This window comes from Portunus trituberculatus, chromosome 18 (genome assembly GCF_017591435.1).
Source record: "Portunus trituberculatus isolate SZX2019 chromosome 18, ASM1759143v1, whole genome shotgun sequence".
Taxonomy (NCBI): Eukaryota; Metazoa; Arthropoda; class Malacostraca; order Decapoda; family Portunidae; genus Portunus; species Portunus trituberculatus.
Genome location: NC_059272.1, coordinates 18,683,486 through 18,705,267, shown reverse-complemented (window position 1 = coordinate 18,705,267; position 21,782 = coordinate 18,683,486). Strand labels below are relative to the sequence as shown.

Genomic DNA, 21,782 nt, shown 5'->3' with positions numbered 1-21,782 from the left:
CAGGAGATGAGAACTGTGATCAGAGATACATACTCATCTTGGGGTAAAGTAACAAGTGGAGTGCCACAAGGGTCAGTGTTAGCTCCCATTATGTTAAAGATTTATGTAAACGACATTCATAATGGAATAAAAAGTTATATTAATTTATTTGCTGATGATGCAAAGCTGCTAAGAGTTATCAAAACCCAGGAGGACTGTTTGCTGTTACAGGAAAATATAAAACAAGATCTGTGAGTGGATTAAGAAGTGGAAATTGGAGTTTAATGCCAAGAAATGTCACATAATGGAACTAGGAAAGAGCAAAAGAAGACTGGTATGGAATTATCTGATGGGAGAGGAACAAATAATGAAGACTAAAGAGGAAAAAGATCTGGGAGTGATTATACAGGAAAATCTGAACCCCAAAAACACATAAGCAAGATATTTGGATTATCATATAAAATGTTGACTAATATAAGAGTGGCATTTCAATTCATGGACAAAGATATGATGAAAAAATCATCACAAGCATGATACGTCCAAAGCTGGAATATGCAGCTGTGGTGTGGTCTCTGAGCTCTAAAAAGATATAAGAAGATTAGAAAGGATACAGAAGATTGCTACAAAGATGGTGCCAGAACTAAAGGACCTAACATATGAAGAACGGCTGAAGGAAATGGGACTACCAACCTTACAAGATAGAAGATAATGAGGAAACCTAATAACAATGTACAAGATAGTCAATGGCATTGAAAAGATAGACAAGGAAGACCTGGTGCTGGTGACAGAAGAAGATAGAAGGACAAGAGGACATGTAAAGAAGATCAGGATGAGGCAGTGTGTGAAGGATATTGGAAAATACAGTTTTCCACACAGAACTTTAAAGAAAAATTGGATAAATGGAGTGGAGAAGTGGAATGCATTGAATAATGAAGTTGTTACAGCACATAATGTGCATAACTTTAAGGAAAAATTGGATAAATGGAGACATGGAGACAGGACACTATGAGCCATGAATGAACTATGAGATGACACTGACAGGAAAATAAGTGCTCAAGTAAAACTGTTTTGCTGTCATTCCTGAGCCAAAACATGATGATGGAGACTTATCAGCACCAAATCCATCACTACTGTGGGTCAGGAAGACACAAACATGTTGGTCTGGTCCTTGCATCATCTTTGCAATAAACTTAGAGATATAAGTGATAAACTTGCAACATATCTGGATCACAGACAAAATTTATATTTTAGGCATAGCAAAATTTTTCCATCATCACTTATGCATTGAAAATCATTGCTGTGTTTCTAAATACATAAGTTAAAAATTTCATTTCCATCTCAATTTATCAGAAGTAGAATTTGTCCAAATTACATAATATTCTTGGAGAAATATCTTAGCAAAAAATATTCTCAGGAAGAGATTTCTATTTTAGCATGGTAAGCTGGAAGGTGCTGCAGCACATAAGCCTCTTGTCACATACCTGACTCAGCTATACCTTCATCATCTGAAAATAAATAAGCAAAAGAAAATAAATTAATATTGTTCAATATCAATATTGTCAGAGAGAGAGAGAGAGAGAGAGAGAGAGAGAGAGAGAGAGAGAGAGAGAGAGAGAGAGAGAGAGAGAGAGAGAGAGAGAGAGAGAGAGAGAGAGAGAGAGAGAGAATTTGGATTGATAAGACTTATGCTTTGAGCATATCTTGTAATGTAGGATGCTTCACATAATGTTTTTACAAATAGACATATATATGGTACTGTTTAGAAATATCTTTTTATGTTCTCATTGATTCAAGAAATGGCATCATCAAATGGTTGCAGCATTGCAACTTTACAGAGATCAAGTCTATGGGAGATGCTTGTTGCATATCAATTGAATACAAGTAACTGGACTATAATGAGTCTCTGTTGTATTGTATATTCTATTACAGAAAAGTGATGGTACCACTGTAGCACCAAAATGCAATATTGTAATCACTACTAAAATCTAAACAAAACCAGCAGTGTTATCCTTCCTGGTAAAAAAAAAAAAAAAAAAAAAAAAAAAAAAATGCACATCTAGTTACATGCACTGTTTACAAACCAGCCTGCACCTCTGCCAACTGTGTTTTCATGAACAACATTCCTCATTTATAAGACTAAAACTATCCAAATATTAATTGCTGAAGATTAACAGTAAATTGTGTGCAACACTGAATAAACAAGGGATGTTAGAAAGCCACTCATAGGTGAATTCAATAAGAAAAAAGCACTGAATTTTTAATGTATCAACAATTTTCTATTTCAAATGGAAAAAAACAAAAATAGAAGGTTCCCCATGTAACAAATGCTTTCAATGGTCATGGAATTTACAAGCCTATTATTGCTAGCACATTAAGCATAGAGCAATTAGAAGAAATTATATACAATACTTACTCAGAACTAATAAAAAGATTCATTCCACACACACACACACACACACACACACACACACATGAAGCAGAGACGTCTAAGGAATTTATTTGCACAAACATGCTTGTAAGAATTTTCTAACAATTACAAAGACTGCATGCTAAATACCCATATTTGACAGCAGCAGGGAGAAACAATATCATCTTTGTTTTGTTGCAACTTCATTCATCACCTTTCCATTGATCCCTAGGCCAGTGTAGAAATCATATTAGAAAACAATTAAACTAGAGCTAGATTCTATAGCCAAAATCAAATTCATAGCCTCATATTCTGAGAGAGAGAGAGAGAGAGAGAGAGAGAGAGAGAGAGAGAGAGAGAGAGAGAGAGAGAGAGAGAGAGAGAGAGAGAGAGAGAGAGAGAGAGAGAGAGAGAGAGAGAGAGAGAGAGAGAGAGAGAGAGAGAGAGAGAGAGAGAGAGAGAGAGAGAGAGAGAGAGAGAGAGAGAGAGAGAGAGAGAGAGAGAGAGAGAGAGAGAGAGAGAGAGAGAGAGAGAGAGAGAGAGAGAGTTGTATATCCCATGACATAAACAGTACAACATAAATCTATTTCAATGCATAAAAAAACAAATAAATAAAAAAGCAGGACATCTTATCAAATCGGTGTAACTTCCTCTCTTACTTGGCACTGCATATCAAATAAAACTATCACCCTATCTACCTTTGTTACACCAGGTTGGTAATCCCATAGTCTAGACAAAGCACCACGCAATCATATGGACATCATTCATACTCTTAACTCTGTTACCCCCTGATGGAATGAGATAGTCTTATAACCCACAGTACCACACCTCAGGAACTTAAATATAGCACAGGGGGCCACATATATCCACAATAAGGCCTGACAACATACATACATATGTTTGCCCTAGCCCATTCATAATGAGACTGTCCCTACACTGCATGTATTCCACACATACTCTTCAAAGAATTAATTTACATTACTAACCACTTCTTCACTACTCCCATGTTCCACATTTCAGCTCCATACAGCACAATGGGCACCAATATTCCCTCTCTTTACACTCATGCCTAATGTCTTATGTTTAAAGATCTTCCTCAGTTTACCGAGTACTTTTCTTGTTTCTTTCACCCAGCACTTCATCTGTCTCAATTCTTCCATCCAGTATAACTGTTGATCCATTTATTTGAAACAATCCACCTCTTACAGCAGTTCTCCATTCAATCTTACATCTATCCTTTCACCAACTACCTATTTCTCTCAAGTTTATTATTACTTTGCCTATACCATCAATCACCTTACCTGTATAAAAGTAAGGCTGGTATGAATAAATGTAATGATTACTAGAAGATAAATTTGCTTAATGTGACAAGAAAATTCTAAATCGAGGAGAGTTTTGAATGTGAGATTGATGAAAGTTGACCCATCTGAGAGAGAGGAAGCAGGATGAGAGAAAGAAGATATCTCTCTGAATCAGATTTCTACAAGCAAGATGATAATAGAGGAGTATTTAGGAAAGAATCAAAAGTATGCAGTGACCTAGAGAAAGCATATACTAGAGTGGCGGTGAAGCTCATTGGAATTCTACAAAATTAAGGACAATTGTTGAAAGGAATCAAAGCATCCACATTCACAATATACATATCTAGAATGGTAGGATTCCTAGAATTTTCCCTGCCAAGAAGATAAATGTCACAATTCCTCACCTTACATCATATATTTTATCACTACTTAATATTTGGAACATTAAACAGTTAAGACAAGACTTACCTTCAAATCCTTGGTTATCATGTATTTCTGTTACAGGATGTTCATTTTCTCTTCCCTCCAGCACAGCAAGAAGGCACTGGTGTATACAGATATATTGCTGCTCTGTCTGAACCATCCACACACGCTCACGGCGCATCTCATACACAATACCAAATATGTCCACGTAATCACAGGTACGTATGCTAAATAATATTCTATCCAGAGCAATGAAAGTGCCAGATCGTCCAACACCAGCACTGAAAGAGAATTTGATCATGAAATTACCATACAATAATATAAAATTAAATAGCTAGAATACAATATGATCATCAATATCATTTCCTTAGACATAAAACATCAGATCTGACTATGTCCATTTTTACTTAAACAAAACTAGATGATGAATTAACCACATGAGATAATAAATTATCCACATTAAAAAAGCAGTTAAAATGCCTAATAATGCAGTCAATTATTAAATATTGGTGTCATAGCAAGTACATATATGCAACAAGTTCATTGAAATATTTAAATGTTGCATTACCTGCAGTGAACAACAATTGGTTTTTGATCAGGGCCAATCCTCTCCCTGAATGCCCTGACAAATCTGACCAAAGTCTGTGGTGGATCAGGTACACCAAAATCTGGCCACGTTGTGAAATGGAAGTGTCTGACGACTCGAAACACATCACCCTATAACATAAAAGATTAATTGTAAGTCTATCCTAATATAATAATTTCTTAATGTCTTCAATATTTCAAAATATTTGCTTCTAAAAGAAAAGAAAAAATGCACAAAGTTATGAGATGTGTAGGAGTTTTCTCCAATAAAAATCTTAGAATATAGAATAGTTTCATATATACATGTACTCTGATAACCTTTTTTTCAGTTCCAAGTCTTGACATTTTCAGGACTAGATGAACTCATAACAAATGACCATCATATCTTTGGTCCTCTGCTGAACATATATCTGTAAATAAAAGGCTTATTATCTTACCTTGCATACTCTGAATTCTGTGACATTCCAGTCAGGAAAATGACTTTCATTGAGTATAGTGACTTGAATGTCTCCATAGTACACTGGCTGGGTGTCATATGGCCAATAGTGGTCACACTTCTCTCGACCCTGAAAATCATTTGAGATTCTAGATAACAGATAAAGATAATGCACCAAAATTAATCATACACAATATTTGCTTCTTACATGATGTTCAAAGCCAATAAGTGATATATAATTGTTAAATAAACCAGTAATAATAAAAAGATTCATAAAGTGTGTTTCTTTGGATAAAGAATTACAATTATTGGCTTGTCAAAGAACCCCCAGTGCATTACACTGACATCACAAGTGAATCTTTACCTTTTCTATGCAGCGAGTTAGCATGACTATGGCACGAGAATTACTTTCCCAACACATTCTCCAGAAGTCATCTCTTGTAGAGGGCAGAGGACCCTGGGTCACTATAAACTCCCTGGGAGAATTATAACCCTGGAATAATAATAAGAATCACATTACACACTTACATACTAACTTATGCTCTTTTTTGTTCTTCCATCTCCTTGTTCCCCACAAACAAACAAGTACAAATTAGCTGTAGACTAAAGATGCATATAAAAGAGCATGTTGACTACTCACAGATACAAAGTTCCCATTGATGTAGTCTGTTCCCTCTTCATCATCAGTGGGTTGAAGTTTAAAGCGTGAATGATCATAAGGGAGGATGTTGGTGAAGCGATTCTTGGGTCTGTTGACTGGAAGGTCAGCTGCAGTGCGCTGGAGGTCATGTCCCACGTGTTTCAAGGCCTCATATTCCTCCGAAAAATGATATTCAGAGTCTGCTGCCATGAATCGATAATGAGCAGCAAAGTCTTTGAGTTTTACTGGTCGTCTGAAAGTAAAAAATATCAGTTCATGACTTGTTATCATGTCATTAATTTTGTGCTAATCAAAAGATCTTATATATTTATATACCAAGCAGGCAATCCCAGACAGAGAAAACATTGAATTTATTCAATTTTAAAAATTCAATAAGTTCTTGTGGAATTTTTTCTCCACAGGAGGCGGTGGCATAGTGGATAAGGTGGTGAGCGTGGGATCGGGCAGACGTCCACGTGTAGGTTCGAATCCCACCACGTACAGCCTAAAACACTGCCATTTGCTAAATGGTTTAAAGTTACCTACATATCACCATGATACCCAGGTTCTAGATGGTTACACTCAAGATGAGCTTGGGTGGTGATATGGGCCCTAATATGGGTACCACTATAAATATAATTGCCTATGCCACTAATGGACAGGAGCTGAACAGCACTTCCCATACACTCTTCAAGTGTGCCTACAGGCGCTATAGGCCTTACCGTAAAAAAAAAAATAATAATAAAAAAAATAAATAAAAAAAAAAAAAATTCATGAAATCTGTTTCATACAACTTAATACTAAAAGCATAGCTAGTGAATGACAATCAAGACATTAAATGTTATTCAACCAAATCTTACGATGTTTCAATGAGAGAATCTGGGAGGGAGTGCATGTCACTATCCTTCCTGTTCTCCACTGTCTTCTTTGGGAAGAAACACACTCTCCGTTGCCGCATCACCAAAATCACTACCACTACTAATGCAAGCAGCAGCACAGGTATTGCCACTGCCAGGCCCACATTGCTTCCTTCAAAGTCTGCAAAAGAGAAGTTTTGAATTATGTTACAAGTGAAATTATGATGAACTTTAAAAATTTTTCCAAGATGTAAATTGATGGAAAAATTAAGACATAAACACAGTATAAAATATTAAGTAAAATCTACATGGAAGAAATAACTGAATATATTCCTGCTACAGAAAAAAAAGATCATAAAGCATTAATTCAATAAGAAAAAGTCTCCCAGACCACACATCTTCCTCACTCACCTGTAGTTATTGGAGAACTGTAGGCAGTATCTGCAAACTTGTCATTAGCTGTGTATGCACGAATCTTAACTGTGTATGTTGTTCCTGGTTTTAATCTTCCATTACAATAACCAATCTTTACTTGACAGTCTTTCTCTATCCCAATAGTATAATCTTCTACTGATTTGTTATGGAAAGGGTAATACGGTTCAGTCACCTGAAACAGAAAACAATATACATTATTCAGTAATATCCATACTTCAAAAGTTGATACAAATTTTCAAGTAACTGGCACAATATACACACTTTCTGCTTACTGTGTTTTGAGAAAGAAATTCATTAAAACATTGAATAGTTAGTGACAAGTACATGAAAGTAAAAATCACAAGATATATTAATAAACAAAATACTAGAAAGTCACATTTTTATGGCAAAACTTGTTTATATTGCTCACTTGATAAGGAGGCCACATTTTATATTTCTGAGCATCTTTCCAGGTTAACAGTTCCAGTCCATGTGATGGTTTTGAGTCATCCTCAGCCACAATAATAGTGTATTTAACAACTGGACCATTTATATCGGAAAAGTAATTTTTCCGATAACGGATCTGGATGGTCGTGGAACTTCGCTCAACCTCTGATGGATACACTTGGGCATTTGGCTTTGGAGGTGCTGTCAAGACCCAAAGATATATGTTATGATAGTATGTGTAAATAAATATATTAATCATTAAGGACTCTGTATATTGCAATGCTATTTCTCACAATAAAAAAATCTATGCTTTGTGATTGAATGAGAACCAGAAAATGTAAGGCAGACATAGATACTTTCACTTCAATCAACTTGGATGGATGGTATCAACTATAGTTAATGGTAAGTATATTCCTTACCTCCTATAGGCATTTCTTTTTCCAAGTACTGGACACGCCCAGAGCCTATTTTATTCCTGGCCTCAATCTCGAATCTATAAATCTTGCCTGGGGTAAGATTGGTGATGGTCCCTTCTAGTTCCTCAGGACGAAAATGCCGAACATTTATATGTGATGAATTCTGGGGATGGGATATCATTGTCAATTAATTAATTCATGATTATATGCCATCTTGTTAATATAAACCATTATACTTTAATGTAGTCAAACAAGATCATCCTTACCTTTATTCCATAACTTATTCTGAATCCTAAAAGAACACCATTTTCTTCATTAGGAGGTAATGACCACCTGAAGGTGATTTGGTTTGGTGTCACTTTAATGGGAGAAAATTTTGCCACCTGCAAAGAACCATAAATTTCAACTTGAAACTAAATCTCAGTAGTTGGTGTACAGTACTTGATTGATAAATCAAAATATTTCTATACCTTGCAATCTTCTTTATTTTTCTCTTTTATATTTATATCTTAAAGTATCTGTCACACCTTGATTTAGAAAACGCATGGCTAATGCATAAAAAACAGTGGCATACGTTCAGTATACGCTAGAAAGTTATGGGTATGCTGCTCCATCATTAGAGGCACATTGAAGTACGGTGTCAAATGTTGTCACACACAGGGACAACTAGAAATTTTCTAGTATGCATAATAGTGACACTGACTTTCATAGGAATTTAGGTGGATGAGACTTATCCCTAAGAATGCAAACAAAATATAATCATCATCCAAATGATAGTCACCTTCAGCAGTGAGTAGTTCTGCAATGGCAACCCTTTAGTAAAGGAAATCCAAGTAACAGCACAAAAATAATAATGAAAATTATAACTATCTTAATGAAGGCAACAAGCATTAAAAAGCGAGAGACAAGAAAACATGGATATTAAAGAAAAGTTCTTACCTTTCCCGGAGCACTCTCATGAGTTGTGAAAGTAGCAGATACAGGCTTAGACTGTCTCATTTTGTACTCTATACTGCCAGCAATGGTCAGCACAGTGAAGGTATAGTTGTGATGTGCCCGCAGTTGAGTAATGGTGATGGAGTCATGTTTGACGTGTTTAGTCACTAATTCATCATCACTCAAATACTGCACCTGCAAGCATAAGTGGCATGTGTTAGTACTAAAATACTGAGTCAGTTTAAATCAGCTTAAGCATCCCTATTGTATACAATAATCAATAAAGACAATAAAAACTAAATGTTAAACATAATTAAAGGCAGCAAAGTATGTAAGGACAAGTTAGTGCTTTCTTGTTTATTATGAAAGTTCAGCTCAACCTAATATTTTTTTAATAAGTTAGATGGTCCATCTACTGAAAATAATATATATATATATATATATATATATATATATATATATATATATATATATATATATATATATATATATATATATATATATATAGTATACAGTAAAACCTCAGCTCACGACCATAATTCGTTCCTAAATCCTGTTTGTCACCCGATTTGTTCGTCCCCTTAATCAATTTTTCCTATAAAAATATATTGAAATACCATTAATCCGTTCCAGACCCCAAAAAAATCATACTTTTGTCCATAAAACCCATTCAAAATAGACCTTTAATATATGCATGACATGAATGAAATAATTATAAAAAGCCTAAATTGTTTTACTTACCTAAATGCCATCAAAATGATAATAAAATGAATAAAAAAGAAAAAGTTATTTACTTGAGAGACTGGATGTTGATGGCATGATGGAATGGAGGTGAGAAGGATGGGGAGGAAGACAGACAAGATCCGAGAAGACAGTCATGAGAGAGGACTTTGGATGTGTGCAGCGTGCCAGAGCTACACAACAGGTGTGTAGCGTCACAAGTCAGTGCCGCTATGTGGGGCCCCGTTATAGCAGAGAGGATAATGGCAAGGAAGCTACAGTAGAGCGCCGGTAACATCACCATGCCCAGGAAAAGCAGGAGAAAATTGTGGTGGCACGGAGATTATGTTATGTAATATTTTTCAAATGTTCCTGTTTCTATTTTCTTTTGTGCTTATGTTTTGTTTTGTTGTTGTGTGATAGCCGGGTTGGCTATCACACAAACAGCTCCGGCAAGCCGTTTAACCGCGTTCATCCCCCAAAATATTGTTCGTCCCCTGGGTCGATATATTGACAAATTTTTTGGTCGTCTCCCAAATTGCTCGTCCTTAGAGACATTCGCGAGGCGTATATATATATATATATATATATATATATATATATATATATATATATATATATATATATATATATATATATATATATATATATATATATATATATATATATATATATATATATATATATATATATATATATATATATAATTTTTCAAAATCAAAATATTCCAAAGATTCTAATTTGGTCCATAAATATTAGTGAACACAATATTATCTTGAAGAACAAACAGGAAAAATTCAGATACGAAAAAAATATGGGATTCCTGTTTCTAACTGTTTTCATGAGAGTGTATAAAATTCATTCAATCCTCGCACCCTTTTTAATTCTTTTAGGAAATACCAACCTCAAACGAATCATAGTCGCCTTTAGGTTTTATCCATGCTAATGTTATTTCACTGTCAGATATGTAAGTAGCATTAATGCCAGTGACAGCTTCAGGATAGAGACGGTCTTGGCGAATCAGAGGCTGGCTGGTCACCTCCTTTGACACAGTCCACACATTGACAGTGTACAGTCGCCCAGGAACCAGTCCTTCAAACACAACCTGGAAAACAGCACATGTAATTAGGAATATTTAAAGCACTGCATTTAAACCACATAATGGAATTCCAATCTGAACTCTCATTAGAGAAAATGTAGAACTTCCACATTAGCCAATGCTGCTGCCACTATGAAGGCAATTTCAAAGGTAAATTTTTGTAAGTAACAATTTCTTATTCTTAAACCTGAGTAGCATATCTGGTCAAGGTAGGAATCATGAACATAAAGCAAACCAGAGTTTATCTGTGTCTAAGTTCAGGAAATTTAGTCAGCAAAGTGATAAGAAGAAATTACAATATTCTCTTTGATAATCCTTTTTTTTATCAAATTATTAATATAATAATACCTTTCTATCATCATCATTCGCCCATTTTTCTTTCATTGGAATAGTTGTGTCCGACAACATGAATCTGTATTTATCAAAAGTAGCCACAGCAGCAGGTGTCGGGGTGTACCGCACTGTCATGGATTGAGCTTCTAACTGGTTAACAATAGTGATATCTGAAGTGATGACTGGTCCTGAAAAACACATATGATAATGAATCTGTAAACTGTGAATACATATATGGTATACCTATTCTAATGTTACTTACAAACCTAATCTTTAGTGCTTTTTCTTCAGTATTGTTCTTCAATCAATTGTATATATATATATATATATATATATATATATATATATATATATATATATATATATATATATATATATATATATATATATATATATATATATATATATATATATATATATATATATATATCATAATACAAAAAAATTACAAGAAAATTTAGTACCTCTTTTGTAAAATGTTCATCAATGTTATTCATAAAGATTGCCTCACTTTTTATGATATTTTCTATGGTAAAATAGTAAGTTAAACATACTTTAGTTAGAGATTAGAAAAATGGAGAGGAGAAATAATTATAATAAGAATTTTAAAGTATGAATAAATAGCATCAAAAGATATATACAGAATGATAAAAATAGTGTTACAGATATATTACAATAAAGGTTATCATTATTGAATAGAACACTTAATAAAAATAGTTCACATTACATAGACTATAAGTAAACATTTTGTTTCATCTATTAAACCATTTTGATATTCACAGCAACTGTGACTCAGAGAGCCACAACAATGCAATTGTTTTTTTTTTTTTTTTTTTTTTTTTTTTGACCAGTTGCCCCTCCTGCATGAAAAAAAAAAGAAAAAAATTAAAAAGCCAGATTTGTAAAAGATGTTTGACATGTGAAAAATACTAACTTGTTCTACTGGAGAGGGAAACATTTTCACTTTTCACTCTATGGGCTGTGGTGTAGAACTGGAAGTGGTACAGTTCCCCTGGCATCAATTCTCCAATCAAGACAGTCAGTTTACGGTTGATGCCTTGAGTTGCTTGATCACCTGATATTTTTTTTGATTTCTGTGAGGAAAAATTAGGGACTGAATTATAAATTACAATTCAAATTTCATACTCTAAAATGAGAAGAATGGCATAGAACCTCCCATTATTGTTAGTCCTTACCGTACTCTGTTATGGACTTCTCTATGGTTTGTCGTAACCATTTTCAGTATTAGGCTTTAAGTTCCTCACATTAGAGTATAACTTGGAAGCAAAATATGCACACACACACACACACACACACACACACACACACACACACACACACACACACACATTCAATACCTTTTCATCAGGAGTGAGATCATTCCACCACAATATTGTGTAATAATCAATCCTGCCTTCAGGGCGAGGCCACTCAAAGGTGATGTTTTGAGAATCTAAATGATGTTCAATACCTCTCACAGGGTTTGGAGCTGTGGAAGGAATGATTACAGTGACACTATTGTAACCCTGATGTTTTATTAAGTAGTTTTCCCAATTTATGAGTGATAAGATTATATTAATCAAAATTATTCTGATGAATGCAATTCATTTCACTTGTATTACATCAGCAGTAAGCAGATCAATGCAGCAAAACTTCCATATGCAGGACTTTTAATGTCCCTATGAGGTCAGTCTATATTTTCTCTATACCCACATACAATCAAGTTCTGTAATTAATTATATAAGACACATTCCTGAATGCTGTTCAGAAAAAAGCTTTCAAATTTTCTATCACTTTGAAATCATTGCAAATTATGTATATTATATGCTGTCTTAGTGCTTATCCTAAGTGAGTCTTCAATAAATACTCTCACATAACAATGAAAAATATTATTGTAAATTGCTACTCACGAATGATTTGCTCCACTTCCTGCGGAGAGAAGCTCTCCACATCGTGTGACACAGAGCGCACCTGGATGATGTAACGTTCCCCAGCCTCTAGCTGCTCCACAACAGCAACTGTCTGATTGGTGGGATTAAGTTCTGTCCATTCTGATCCCTCAATTGTGCGGTATCTGAAGAGGGAAAATGAAATAAATAGTATTTATTTTCTTCACAAAACAGTAATAACTGTCTTATCACCTATATAATCATTAATAGATGATGTTATAAAATAAAAAAATAAATATTACACAATAAAGTATCAACATTACTAAACTATTTCTTTTAAGGTTCTCAACACTCACCTAACAACATAGTGAGTGGAAAGGGAATTGATGGGTGGCTGCCATGCTAGACTTACGGATGTGTTGCTTGTACCCATGATGGTTAAATTCCGCACAGAGTTTGGATCTGAAAACATACATTGCATTAAGTGTGCTTAGTATAACAAGCTTCTCAATTATGATTGGTATTTCTTCTATTTTTAGCAATTTTCTTTTTGTTTTATATTTTCTTGAATATCTTTATTTTGTTATTTCACCACAGTTACTTACAGTGGGGTATTCATTACTTACATACAGCTTGGAAGTACACATGAGGTTCACTCCATAAGCCATGAGACACAGCATAAACTTTAATTTCATAGCCAGCACCTGGATACAAATCTTCTAGCACTACTTGCGCATCCACTGTCTGACGAGTCACTGACTGAGCTGTTGGGGAAGAAAGTGTTACATGTGCATACACACATAAAAGACTGTTCTATCATTAGCAAGGACTGAAGTTTAATACTGTTATTTGTTAGAGAGAGAGAGAGAGAGAGAGAGAGAGAGAGAGAGAGAGAGAGAGAGAGAGAGAGAGAGAGAGAGAGAGAGAGAGAGAGAGAGAGAGAGAGAGAGAGAGAGAGAGAGAGAGAGAGAGAGAGAGAGAGAGAGAGAGAGAGAGAGAGAGAGAGAGAGAGGTTTCCTTTACACATATTACTTTACCTGTATCATTTCTGATGTAGACCACTGCATATTTATCCTGTCTCGATGTGACATCACTTTTCCAGGAAATCTTAAGACCGTGTGGAATGGGTTGGAGTTCCTCAATGATGGGAGACACTGGTTCTATATAAACAAGAGGCATTGTTGATTTCTTGTTTCTACCTCAATGAATACAATCTACATAAAATCACTACGAATAATGTGTGACATATCTAAAACACATATCTTCATAACCTTCATAACCAACAAATGAGAGAAATCAAGAAAAGTAAAAACCCTGCAGCTCCTTTTCACTTGTGATTGATTTAGTACAGCTCATCAAACATGAGCACTGTATAACAGCAGATGCATGACATGAGTGTGATTTCTACAAGGTCCTTTGTAACATTGTTACATAACGATACACACACCTAACTTAAAGTATATAAGTAAAACATTGCAGTCAGCTGACTACTAATAATATCACCATATATAATCTAACTATGGTATAAGAACTTACTTGTTGCAAAGTATATTTGAGAAGCAGGGTCACTCTCCATACCATTTGAAATGGCAGTCACTGTAATAGAATAGTTTCTTCCAGGGTAGAGCTCTTCCTCTGCCACAGTCTCTGTCACCAGTTGGGTACGAGAATCTCCATTGTATCTCTCTACCTCTTGATACACAACCTGCAAACATCCAAGTTGAATAGTGTTAAACAAAGCATCAAGGCATTTACTGTACAGCACTATTATAATGACTGACGATGAGTTACAATGGAAAACAGTGTATCCAGGAATGACCTTGTAATGATCCTGAGTTGAGGCTGGGTCAGGCTCCCAAGCCAACTGCACCTCCCGTCCGTCACCCATTTCTTCTGCCACTAGGTTGAGAACACTCAGTGGACCTACAAGGAATGTCAAAATCAGTGAAACACTCTTAAGGAAGAGAGAGAGAGAGAGAGAGAGAGAGAGAGAGAGAGAGAGAGAGAGAGAGAGAGAGAGAGAGACTTAATTGTGCCTTACAGAATGTAGCCAACAGCCTACCATTAATATCACTTTCAGCAAAGTAACTACACTATTGGTGAAATATTCTTAATGCAGATTTTATACAAGGATGCATCTTAGACTGAAAAGTATGGTACAGTATACATTCACAATAACAACATATACTTACGTGTTGTAACATTCCCAGTGGTGGGCCACGAGGCAACATTGCCTGAGAATGTTTTAATCAGCACACTGTAGGTTCTACCAGGCTCCAAATTAGTGTCAAAAGTTGCTTCTCGACGTTCATTGGCATTGATGAAAACAGGTGGTTGCCTCTTGCCTCCCAGATTCAGCTGGTAGCGGTCAAACTCACTGTAATCAATACTTTGTTAGAATATTGTTCATACAATTATTTATCTACTTACCCATATCTACCTATCTATCTCCCCAATGATTCCTACAGTTTCCTTTGATGCAGTGTTCTCTCTGGTCCAGTCATAAGAAATAATTAAGTGATTAGTAAATTAACTAAATACCTTATATTATTATTCAGAATTGAAGATATATATAGTATAAAAAGGTGTGGCCATGTAGGACCAAGAGGCAATTCAAGGCAACCACACCCAGAGTGCAAAGACTACACTGTGGCCACACCCATCCAAACCAAGGTCTCAGAAGCTCCACATACATTTTTTATCACTCTTTTATCATTGGATACAATTTTTCCTTCTTCATTTAACACACACACACACACACACACACACACGAGAGAGAGAGAGAGAGAGAGAGAGAGAGAGAGAGAGAGAGAGAGAGAGAGAGAGAGAGAGAGAGAGAGAGAGAGAGAGAACATAAACTGGAAAATCACACACACACACACACACACACACACACACACTATAAGTTCCTATGAAGGGTACAGTGGTACAATCTGTAGACAATTAAGTCATAAGGACCTTGAGGCGATACAAGAAGACGGTTGGAGAAGGGAAAGGATGGATAAAGATGGGCTAGAAGCTGTTGCATGTGTGTAGCGGAACGTCCTCAAGGAGCAGGGTGGCCGGGGTTATGGCGTGACTCTTGCGTAGAAGACTGTTGCAGCAGGCAGGAGAGAAAGCCGTGTGGAACGTTCAACCTCTACTACAGTACATACAGCATGGTGTCCCTCAACATGTTGATCCTTCCACACAATAACGAAACGCGATCTCTCTCTTTCTTCTGTCAAACTTTCAGTTCATTGTGGTGTTAATACCATGTATAATATTCGAATTTCACAAATTTTACTATTCTTTAAAATGTTTTTAATAGAGATAGGCAAGGGTGAACAGTGCGGCGTGGCAACACAATATACGGTGTGTGTGTGTGTGTGTGTGTGTTTCACCTACTGTGACCTACATCAACTATTAAGTGTGTGTGTGTGTGTGTGTGTGTGTGTGTGTGTGTGTGTGTTTCACTGTTTGATCTGTTGCAGTCTCTGACGAGACAGCCAGACGTTACCCTACGGAACGAGCTCCGAGCTCATTATTTCCGATCTTCGGATAGGCCTAAGACCAGGCACACACCACACACCGGGACAACAAGGTCACAACTCCTCGATTTACATCCCGTACCTACTCACTGCTAGGTGAACAGGGGCTACACGTCAAAGGAGACACACCCAAATATCTCCACCCGGCCGGGGAATCGAACCCCGGTCCTCTGGTTTGTGAAGCCAGCGCTCTAACCACTGAGCTACCGAGCGCGTATGGTACAGTATCAATCTCTTGTGTGTGTGTGTGTGTGTGTGTGTGTGTGTGCACACACACACACACACACACACACACACGCCCACAGCTCAGTGGTTAGAGCGCTGGCTTCACAAGCCAGAGGACCGAGGTTCGATTCCCCGGCCGGGTGGAGATATTTGGGTGTGTCTCCTTTCACGTGTAGCCCCTGTTCACCTAGCAGTGAGTAGGTACGGGATATAAATCGAGGAGTTGTGACCTTGTTGTCCCGTGTGTGTGTGTGCCTGGTCTCAGGCCTATCCGAAGATCGGAAATAATGAGCTCGGAGCTCGTTCCGTAGGGTAACGTCTGGCTGTCTCGTCTGAGACTGCAGCAGATCAAACAGTGAAACACACACACACACACACACACACACACACACACACACACACACACACACACAAGAGATTGATACTGTACACACACACACACACACACACACACACACACACACAAGAGATCATCATAAACATTTCTTGAAGATATGTAGATACAGAGTACAGACCGAGACACGCATTGGGGCCTTGAGTGTCCACCCACACGCTGGATGGCTGGCTTGTGCCCGCCCGCCCAACACAAGCAGGCGCACAACTCTTACTCCTTCCCATCCCAAAAGCCTATATGATTCGTAAGAGTGTGCTTTTATTCTCTCTCTCTCTCTCTCTCTCTCTCTCTCTCTCTCTCTCTAAACACACACACACACACACACACACACACACACACACACACACACACACACACACACACACACACACACACACACACACACACACACACACACACACACACATTTTCACTGAAGATTTAAGAATGTATTGCCGCGTTGAAGTCTCTCAACCGTGCGTTCCAAAACGAAATAGTGCGAGATACTAGTACTTGTTGTCTTTCAGAAACAAGAGAGGAGTATGTCGATATTCTATGTAGTGGCAGGATGTTGATGTTTGAGGTCGGGAAGAAAACTTTTATGCAAGTACTCTATATATACTGGTAATATGACCATCCATAATGTGAGTCATCGCAACATCCATTATTATGTATCTATTGATTCTCGTGTTACTTGTTTTGTTAATTACCAGCCCGTGGCAAGTCACAATGAGTCTCGATGTGGTAAACGACTGAACATGTAATAAGATACTTTCATATATTTTTTTTATCTGTTTGTTACGTATGTATGATGTATCTATTTTCTAATATACAAAGGACAATAACGAGTCGGTGCGAAATGAATGATTAAATGTATTCTCCATTGTACCACGCTTACCACGCTATAAACCTGTCAAGTCCCAGCCATCTGCCTTCAGTGAATCATGCCTCACACACACACACACACACACACACACACACACACACACACACACACACACACACACACACACACACACACACACACCTCACTATTACTACATACTCACCCCTTGCCCTTGGGAGCCTGCCAGTGGACGGTGAAGGAGTGGGACGTGAGGGTTTTGGTGTCGAATGTGATGTTTCGCGGGGACAGTGGGATGGTGCGGTACTGCGCGGTGGTGGGGTTGGAGATCTGGTCCTGGCTCACAGTTTCCACAGAGATTTTGTAAGCCCGACCTGAAACACACACACACACACACACACACACACACACACACACACACACACACACACACACACACACACACAGTGATGAAGGTGATGATGTTGATAATAATAATAATAGATAATAATAGTAGTAGTAGTAGTAGTAGTAGTAGTAGTAGTAGTAGTAGTAGTAGTAGTAGTAGTAGTAGTAGTAGTAGTAGTAGTAGTAGTAGTAGTAATAATAATAATAATAATAATAATAATAATAATGTTACATAATAAAAGAAATACTTACTACATGATAACATTAAAAAATCTTACTGTAATCCCGAGAGAGAGAGAGAGAGAGAGAGAGAGAGAGAGAGAGAGAGAGAGAGAGAGAGAGAGAGAGAGAGAGAGAGAGAGAGAGAGAGAGAGAGAGAGAGAGATAGGGGAGTTGGGAGTTGGGTGGATAGGGACAAGGTGCAAAGGGTTTCAAATTAGTACCTGGGACGAGGCCATAGAAAGCTGCCTGAGCGGGTCCTGGCGGATCTCCTTTCTTCTCCAATTTCAACACACTCTCTGAAGCGTCACTTGGCTCGATGCTCACCTGCATGAGAGGATGGTTAGCGGTGGGTGGGTGAGTAAGGGGTAAGAGGAAGGACATACATTAGCCTTCACAGTTCATAACCAACTTTACTACAAGACACGCCATAAGTGAGCAGTAGCAGCGTGGATAGTGCTTGCTTTCATGCTCATACACAAACAACCTTTCATAATTTGGTACTCACAACAAGTCTTCTACACAGCATAGCATAAGAGAGCTTTAGTAGTGTAAATGTGCTTGCTTTCATAATCATACATAAATAGCCTTTCTTATTTTGGTACATTCATAAGCGTTAGTGTCTGTCTCCCTCCTGCACCCATGAGTAGCTATTATAGGAGTCTGGGTGTTCTGTACTTGCTATATTGTGTACTCAAGCATTACATGAACTAATTAATCTCTCAAGAACTGCGTGTCTTTTTAGGTTAGGGTTGGGTTAGGTTGGGTTGAGTTGGGTCTTGAGAATAGTTATCGATGAATGAAGTCTAAAAAGTGAAACCAAACCAATAATTTCAATCATGATTTGTATTTATAGCAGTCTAAGAAGTTGTTATCGAGCAAAAAGAAGTTTCCTCCTCCTTCAGCTCTGTAATACTCATGCATGCACACACGATTCACCACCTCGCGCTAGTGATTGCCACACACCATGATGCATTCGTAAGGCCTTGTTGACGCTGAAGTTCCTCACCCTAGAAATGTACATCCTTTCCCCTCCATGTGTCGTAACAAGAAAATATAAGCGAAGAACTCAAATGAAGTGATGCAGGTGGCCATGACATGAGACCAGCAGGCTCTCCTTGCACTCCGTACGGAATGTATGCACTCCTTCAACTCTGATGGCGCTGGTGCCGTGGAAATGGTGATGGTGGTGGTGATTATAGTTGTAGTAGTAGTAGTAGTAGTAGTAGTAGTAGTAGTAGTAGTAGTAGTAGTAGAAGTAGTAGAAGAAGAAGAAGAAGAAGAAGAAGAAGAAGAAGAAGAAGAAGAAGAAGAAGAAGAAGAAGAAGAAGAAGAAGAAGAAGAAGAAGAAGAAGAAGAAGAAGAAGAACAAGAAGAACAAGAAAAGAAGAAAAGAACAAGAAGAAGAAGAAGAAAAGAAGAAGAAGAAGAAGAAGAAGAAGAAGAAGAAGAAGAAGAAGAAGAAGAAGAAGAAGAAGAAGAAGAAGAAGAAAGAAGAAAAGAACAAGAAGAGGAAGAAGAAAAGAAGAAAAAGAACAAGAAGAAGAAGAAGAAAAGAAGAAAAAGAACAAGAACAAGAAGAAGAAGAAGAAGAAAAAGAACAAGAAGAAGAAGAAGTAGTAGCAGAAGTAGTAGTAGCAGTAGCAGTAGCAGCAGCAGCAGCAGCAGCAGTAGTAGTAGTAGTAGTAGTAGTAGTAGTAGTAGTAGTAGTAGTAGTAGTAGTAGTAGTAGTAGTAGTAGATAATTGTGACTAATTATACGTAATCTACCTGAACTGGCATTGGGTTCATAAAAAATGGAACATAGTAACCCTACACACTGCTGCCTTGGGTCACATTACTCGCGTGTGACTTCCTGACGCGATCACAGTACAGCGAGGTGGGCGTACCGTTCTGCGCGGCTCTTTTGATGTTGTTGTTGTTGTTGTTTCAGTGCTCGGAAGAATGCTAATGTAGTGGCGATGGTGATAACAGTGAAGAGAAAGACACGAGTAGCTCTAATACCGGAACATCAATCATGATGTTAATACGAGTATTTGAGTTAGATGGTGATGTTAATGCTGGTGGTGTTGGCTGCAATGTTATTATAGTAGTGGTGGTGTCGCCTGACGGTGTTGAAGCAGTGTGAGGCAGCAGAGCGCGGGGAAAACTACGGGCGGTGAGCGTCATTCAAATGGATGACTGTCCGTGAGGAGCACAGATTTGCTTTTTTCCCTGACACACTCCGTCTCTCTTGGTCACCCTGGTGCTCAGGTGGAGGCGTTCCGGACGACACCCGTCACGCCGAAGAAGCGTCCCTCTCCACTATTCTGTTCCGGCTACTACACCCACCCGTTCACTGCTCGTTCTGCTACCTGCGCTCACCATCACATACTCAACATTGAGTACATCAGTACTGTTACTAAAACTGCACACCTTTTTTGTTTGTGGAGTGCAAGTTTCACGGGCAGTGAGAGGGCATTCATTCCCTGTGCACCACGGTGTGGGGATGATTTCAGGATACACGTCCAAGTACGTACGGCAATGATCAGACAGCTGCGGTCCTGCTGGTCCCTCTCAAGTAATTGATGATAAAAGTGAGAAAGCTACACAGCCACGCACCACTACCCACCTGGCTCACGCGAGCTCTTGCAAGACTGGATTTTACAAAGGGAAAAACAAGCCCTGCAGCCACGCCCACACTCACCCTGTAGTGGGAGTAAACACCGACTGGATAAGGCGGCTGCCACAACACCAGCATGGTGGTTTCGTTTCTGTACCACACTATGAATCGGCCCGGCACGTTGGGTCCTGTCGAGGGATGAGAGAAAACAATGAATGGGCAACATTCCATTAGCAGAGTGGCTGAGAGGCACCAGATTCAAATGTTCAGACTGTTTTATTAACTATAACATAACTGATTGAAAAAAAATATACCTTTGATGTCAGATAAGAAATAAAACATACCTATATCTTGTAACTCATGGAGGGTAACTTTTAGTCAGGAATGATGGCGTTATATGAATAAATAAATAAACAAAAAAAAATCTGCATGCATGAAAAAAACGTAATTTTTCTCCTTCCCATAAAACATTTATAAAAGCATTCTTATGTAAAAATGCAAAGCAAAAAATTTTTTTTTTGATGAAAGAAATATAAATGCAAAAAATGAGACGCTATACTATAGCAACTTACGAGTGGTAAACTTCGACGAGATGTATGCATCACTTTCCTTCTTCTCATAAACAGTGTACAGCTGTAACTCGTATGACGCCCCAGGAGTCAGGTCTCGCAAGGTGAAAGGCAGCTGAGCCTCCTTGATCACCACGTTTCTAGTGCTGTCT

The 21,782-nt window shown here is 37.6% G+C and overlaps 1 protein-coding gene across 2 annotated transcripts in view; it reads right to left on the bottom strand.

Annotated features, from left to right (window-relative positions):
- Positions 1-990: 990 nt before the first annotated feature.
- The window catches only part of LOC123505670 (tyrosine-protein phosphatase 10D-like), a 52,446-nt gene continuing 31,654 nt past the window's right edge, over positions 991-21,782 (bottom strand). The window contains exons 3-30 of one of the 2 annotated variants that reach the window (XM_045257301.1): positions 21,634-21,782; positions 21,146-21,249; positions 18,685-18,787; positions 18,060-18,228; positions 15,075-15,259; positions 14,702-14,805; positions 14,419-14,587; positions 13,920-14,042; positions 13,509-13,646; positions 13,239-13,344; positions 12,904-13,067; positions 12,352-12,482; positions 11,928-12,087; positions 11,009-11,181; positions 10,466-10,666; positions 8,845-9,036; positions 8,172-8,288; positions 7,909-8,068; positions 7,473-7,690; positions 7,040-7,235; positions 6,632-6,809; positions 5,772-6,024; positions 5,496-5,624; positions 5,133-5,261; positions 4,679-4,827; positions 4,156-4,391; positions 2,537-2,614; positions 997-1,484 (exon numbers count right to left, since the gene is read on the bottom strand). The exon at positions 21,634-21,782 is cut by the window's right edge and continues 130 nt beyond it. In XM_045257301.1, coding sequence (XP_045113236.1) covers positions 2,568-2,614; positions 4,156-4,391; positions 4,679-4,827; positions 5,133-5,261; positions 5,496-5,624; positions 5,772-6,024; positions 6,632-6,809; positions 7,040-7,235; positions 7,473-7,690; positions 7,909-8,068; positions 8,172-8,288; positions 8,845-9,036; positions 10,466-10,666; positions 11,009-11,181; positions 11,928-12,087; positions 12,352-12,482; positions 12,904-13,067; positions 13,239-13,344; positions 13,509-13,646; positions 13,920-14,042; positions 14,419-14,587; positions 14,702-14,805; positions 15,075-15,259; positions 18,060-18,228; positions 18,685-18,787; positions 21,146-21,249; positions 21,634-21,782 — 4,183 coding nt within the window. In that variant the 3' untranslated portion in view covers positions 997-1,484; positions 2,537-2,567. Of the gene's footprint in view, positions 1,485-2,536; positions 2,615-4,155; positions 4,392-4,678; positions 4,828-5,132; positions 5,262-5,495; positions 5,625-5,771; positions 6,025-6,631; positions 6,810-7,039; positions 7,236-7,472; positions 7,691-7,908; positions 8,069-8,171; positions 8,289-8,844; positions 9,037-10,465; positions 10,667-11,008; positions 11,182-11,927; positions 12,088-12,351; positions 12,483-12,903; positions 13,068-13,238; positions 13,345-13,508; positions 13,647-13,919; positions 14,043-14,418; positions 14,588-14,701; positions 14,806-15,074; positions 15,260-18,059; positions 18,229-18,684; positions 18,788-21,145; positions 21,250-21,633 lie in introns of both variants that reach the window. The other variant, XM_045257302.1, reaches the window with a different exon arrangement.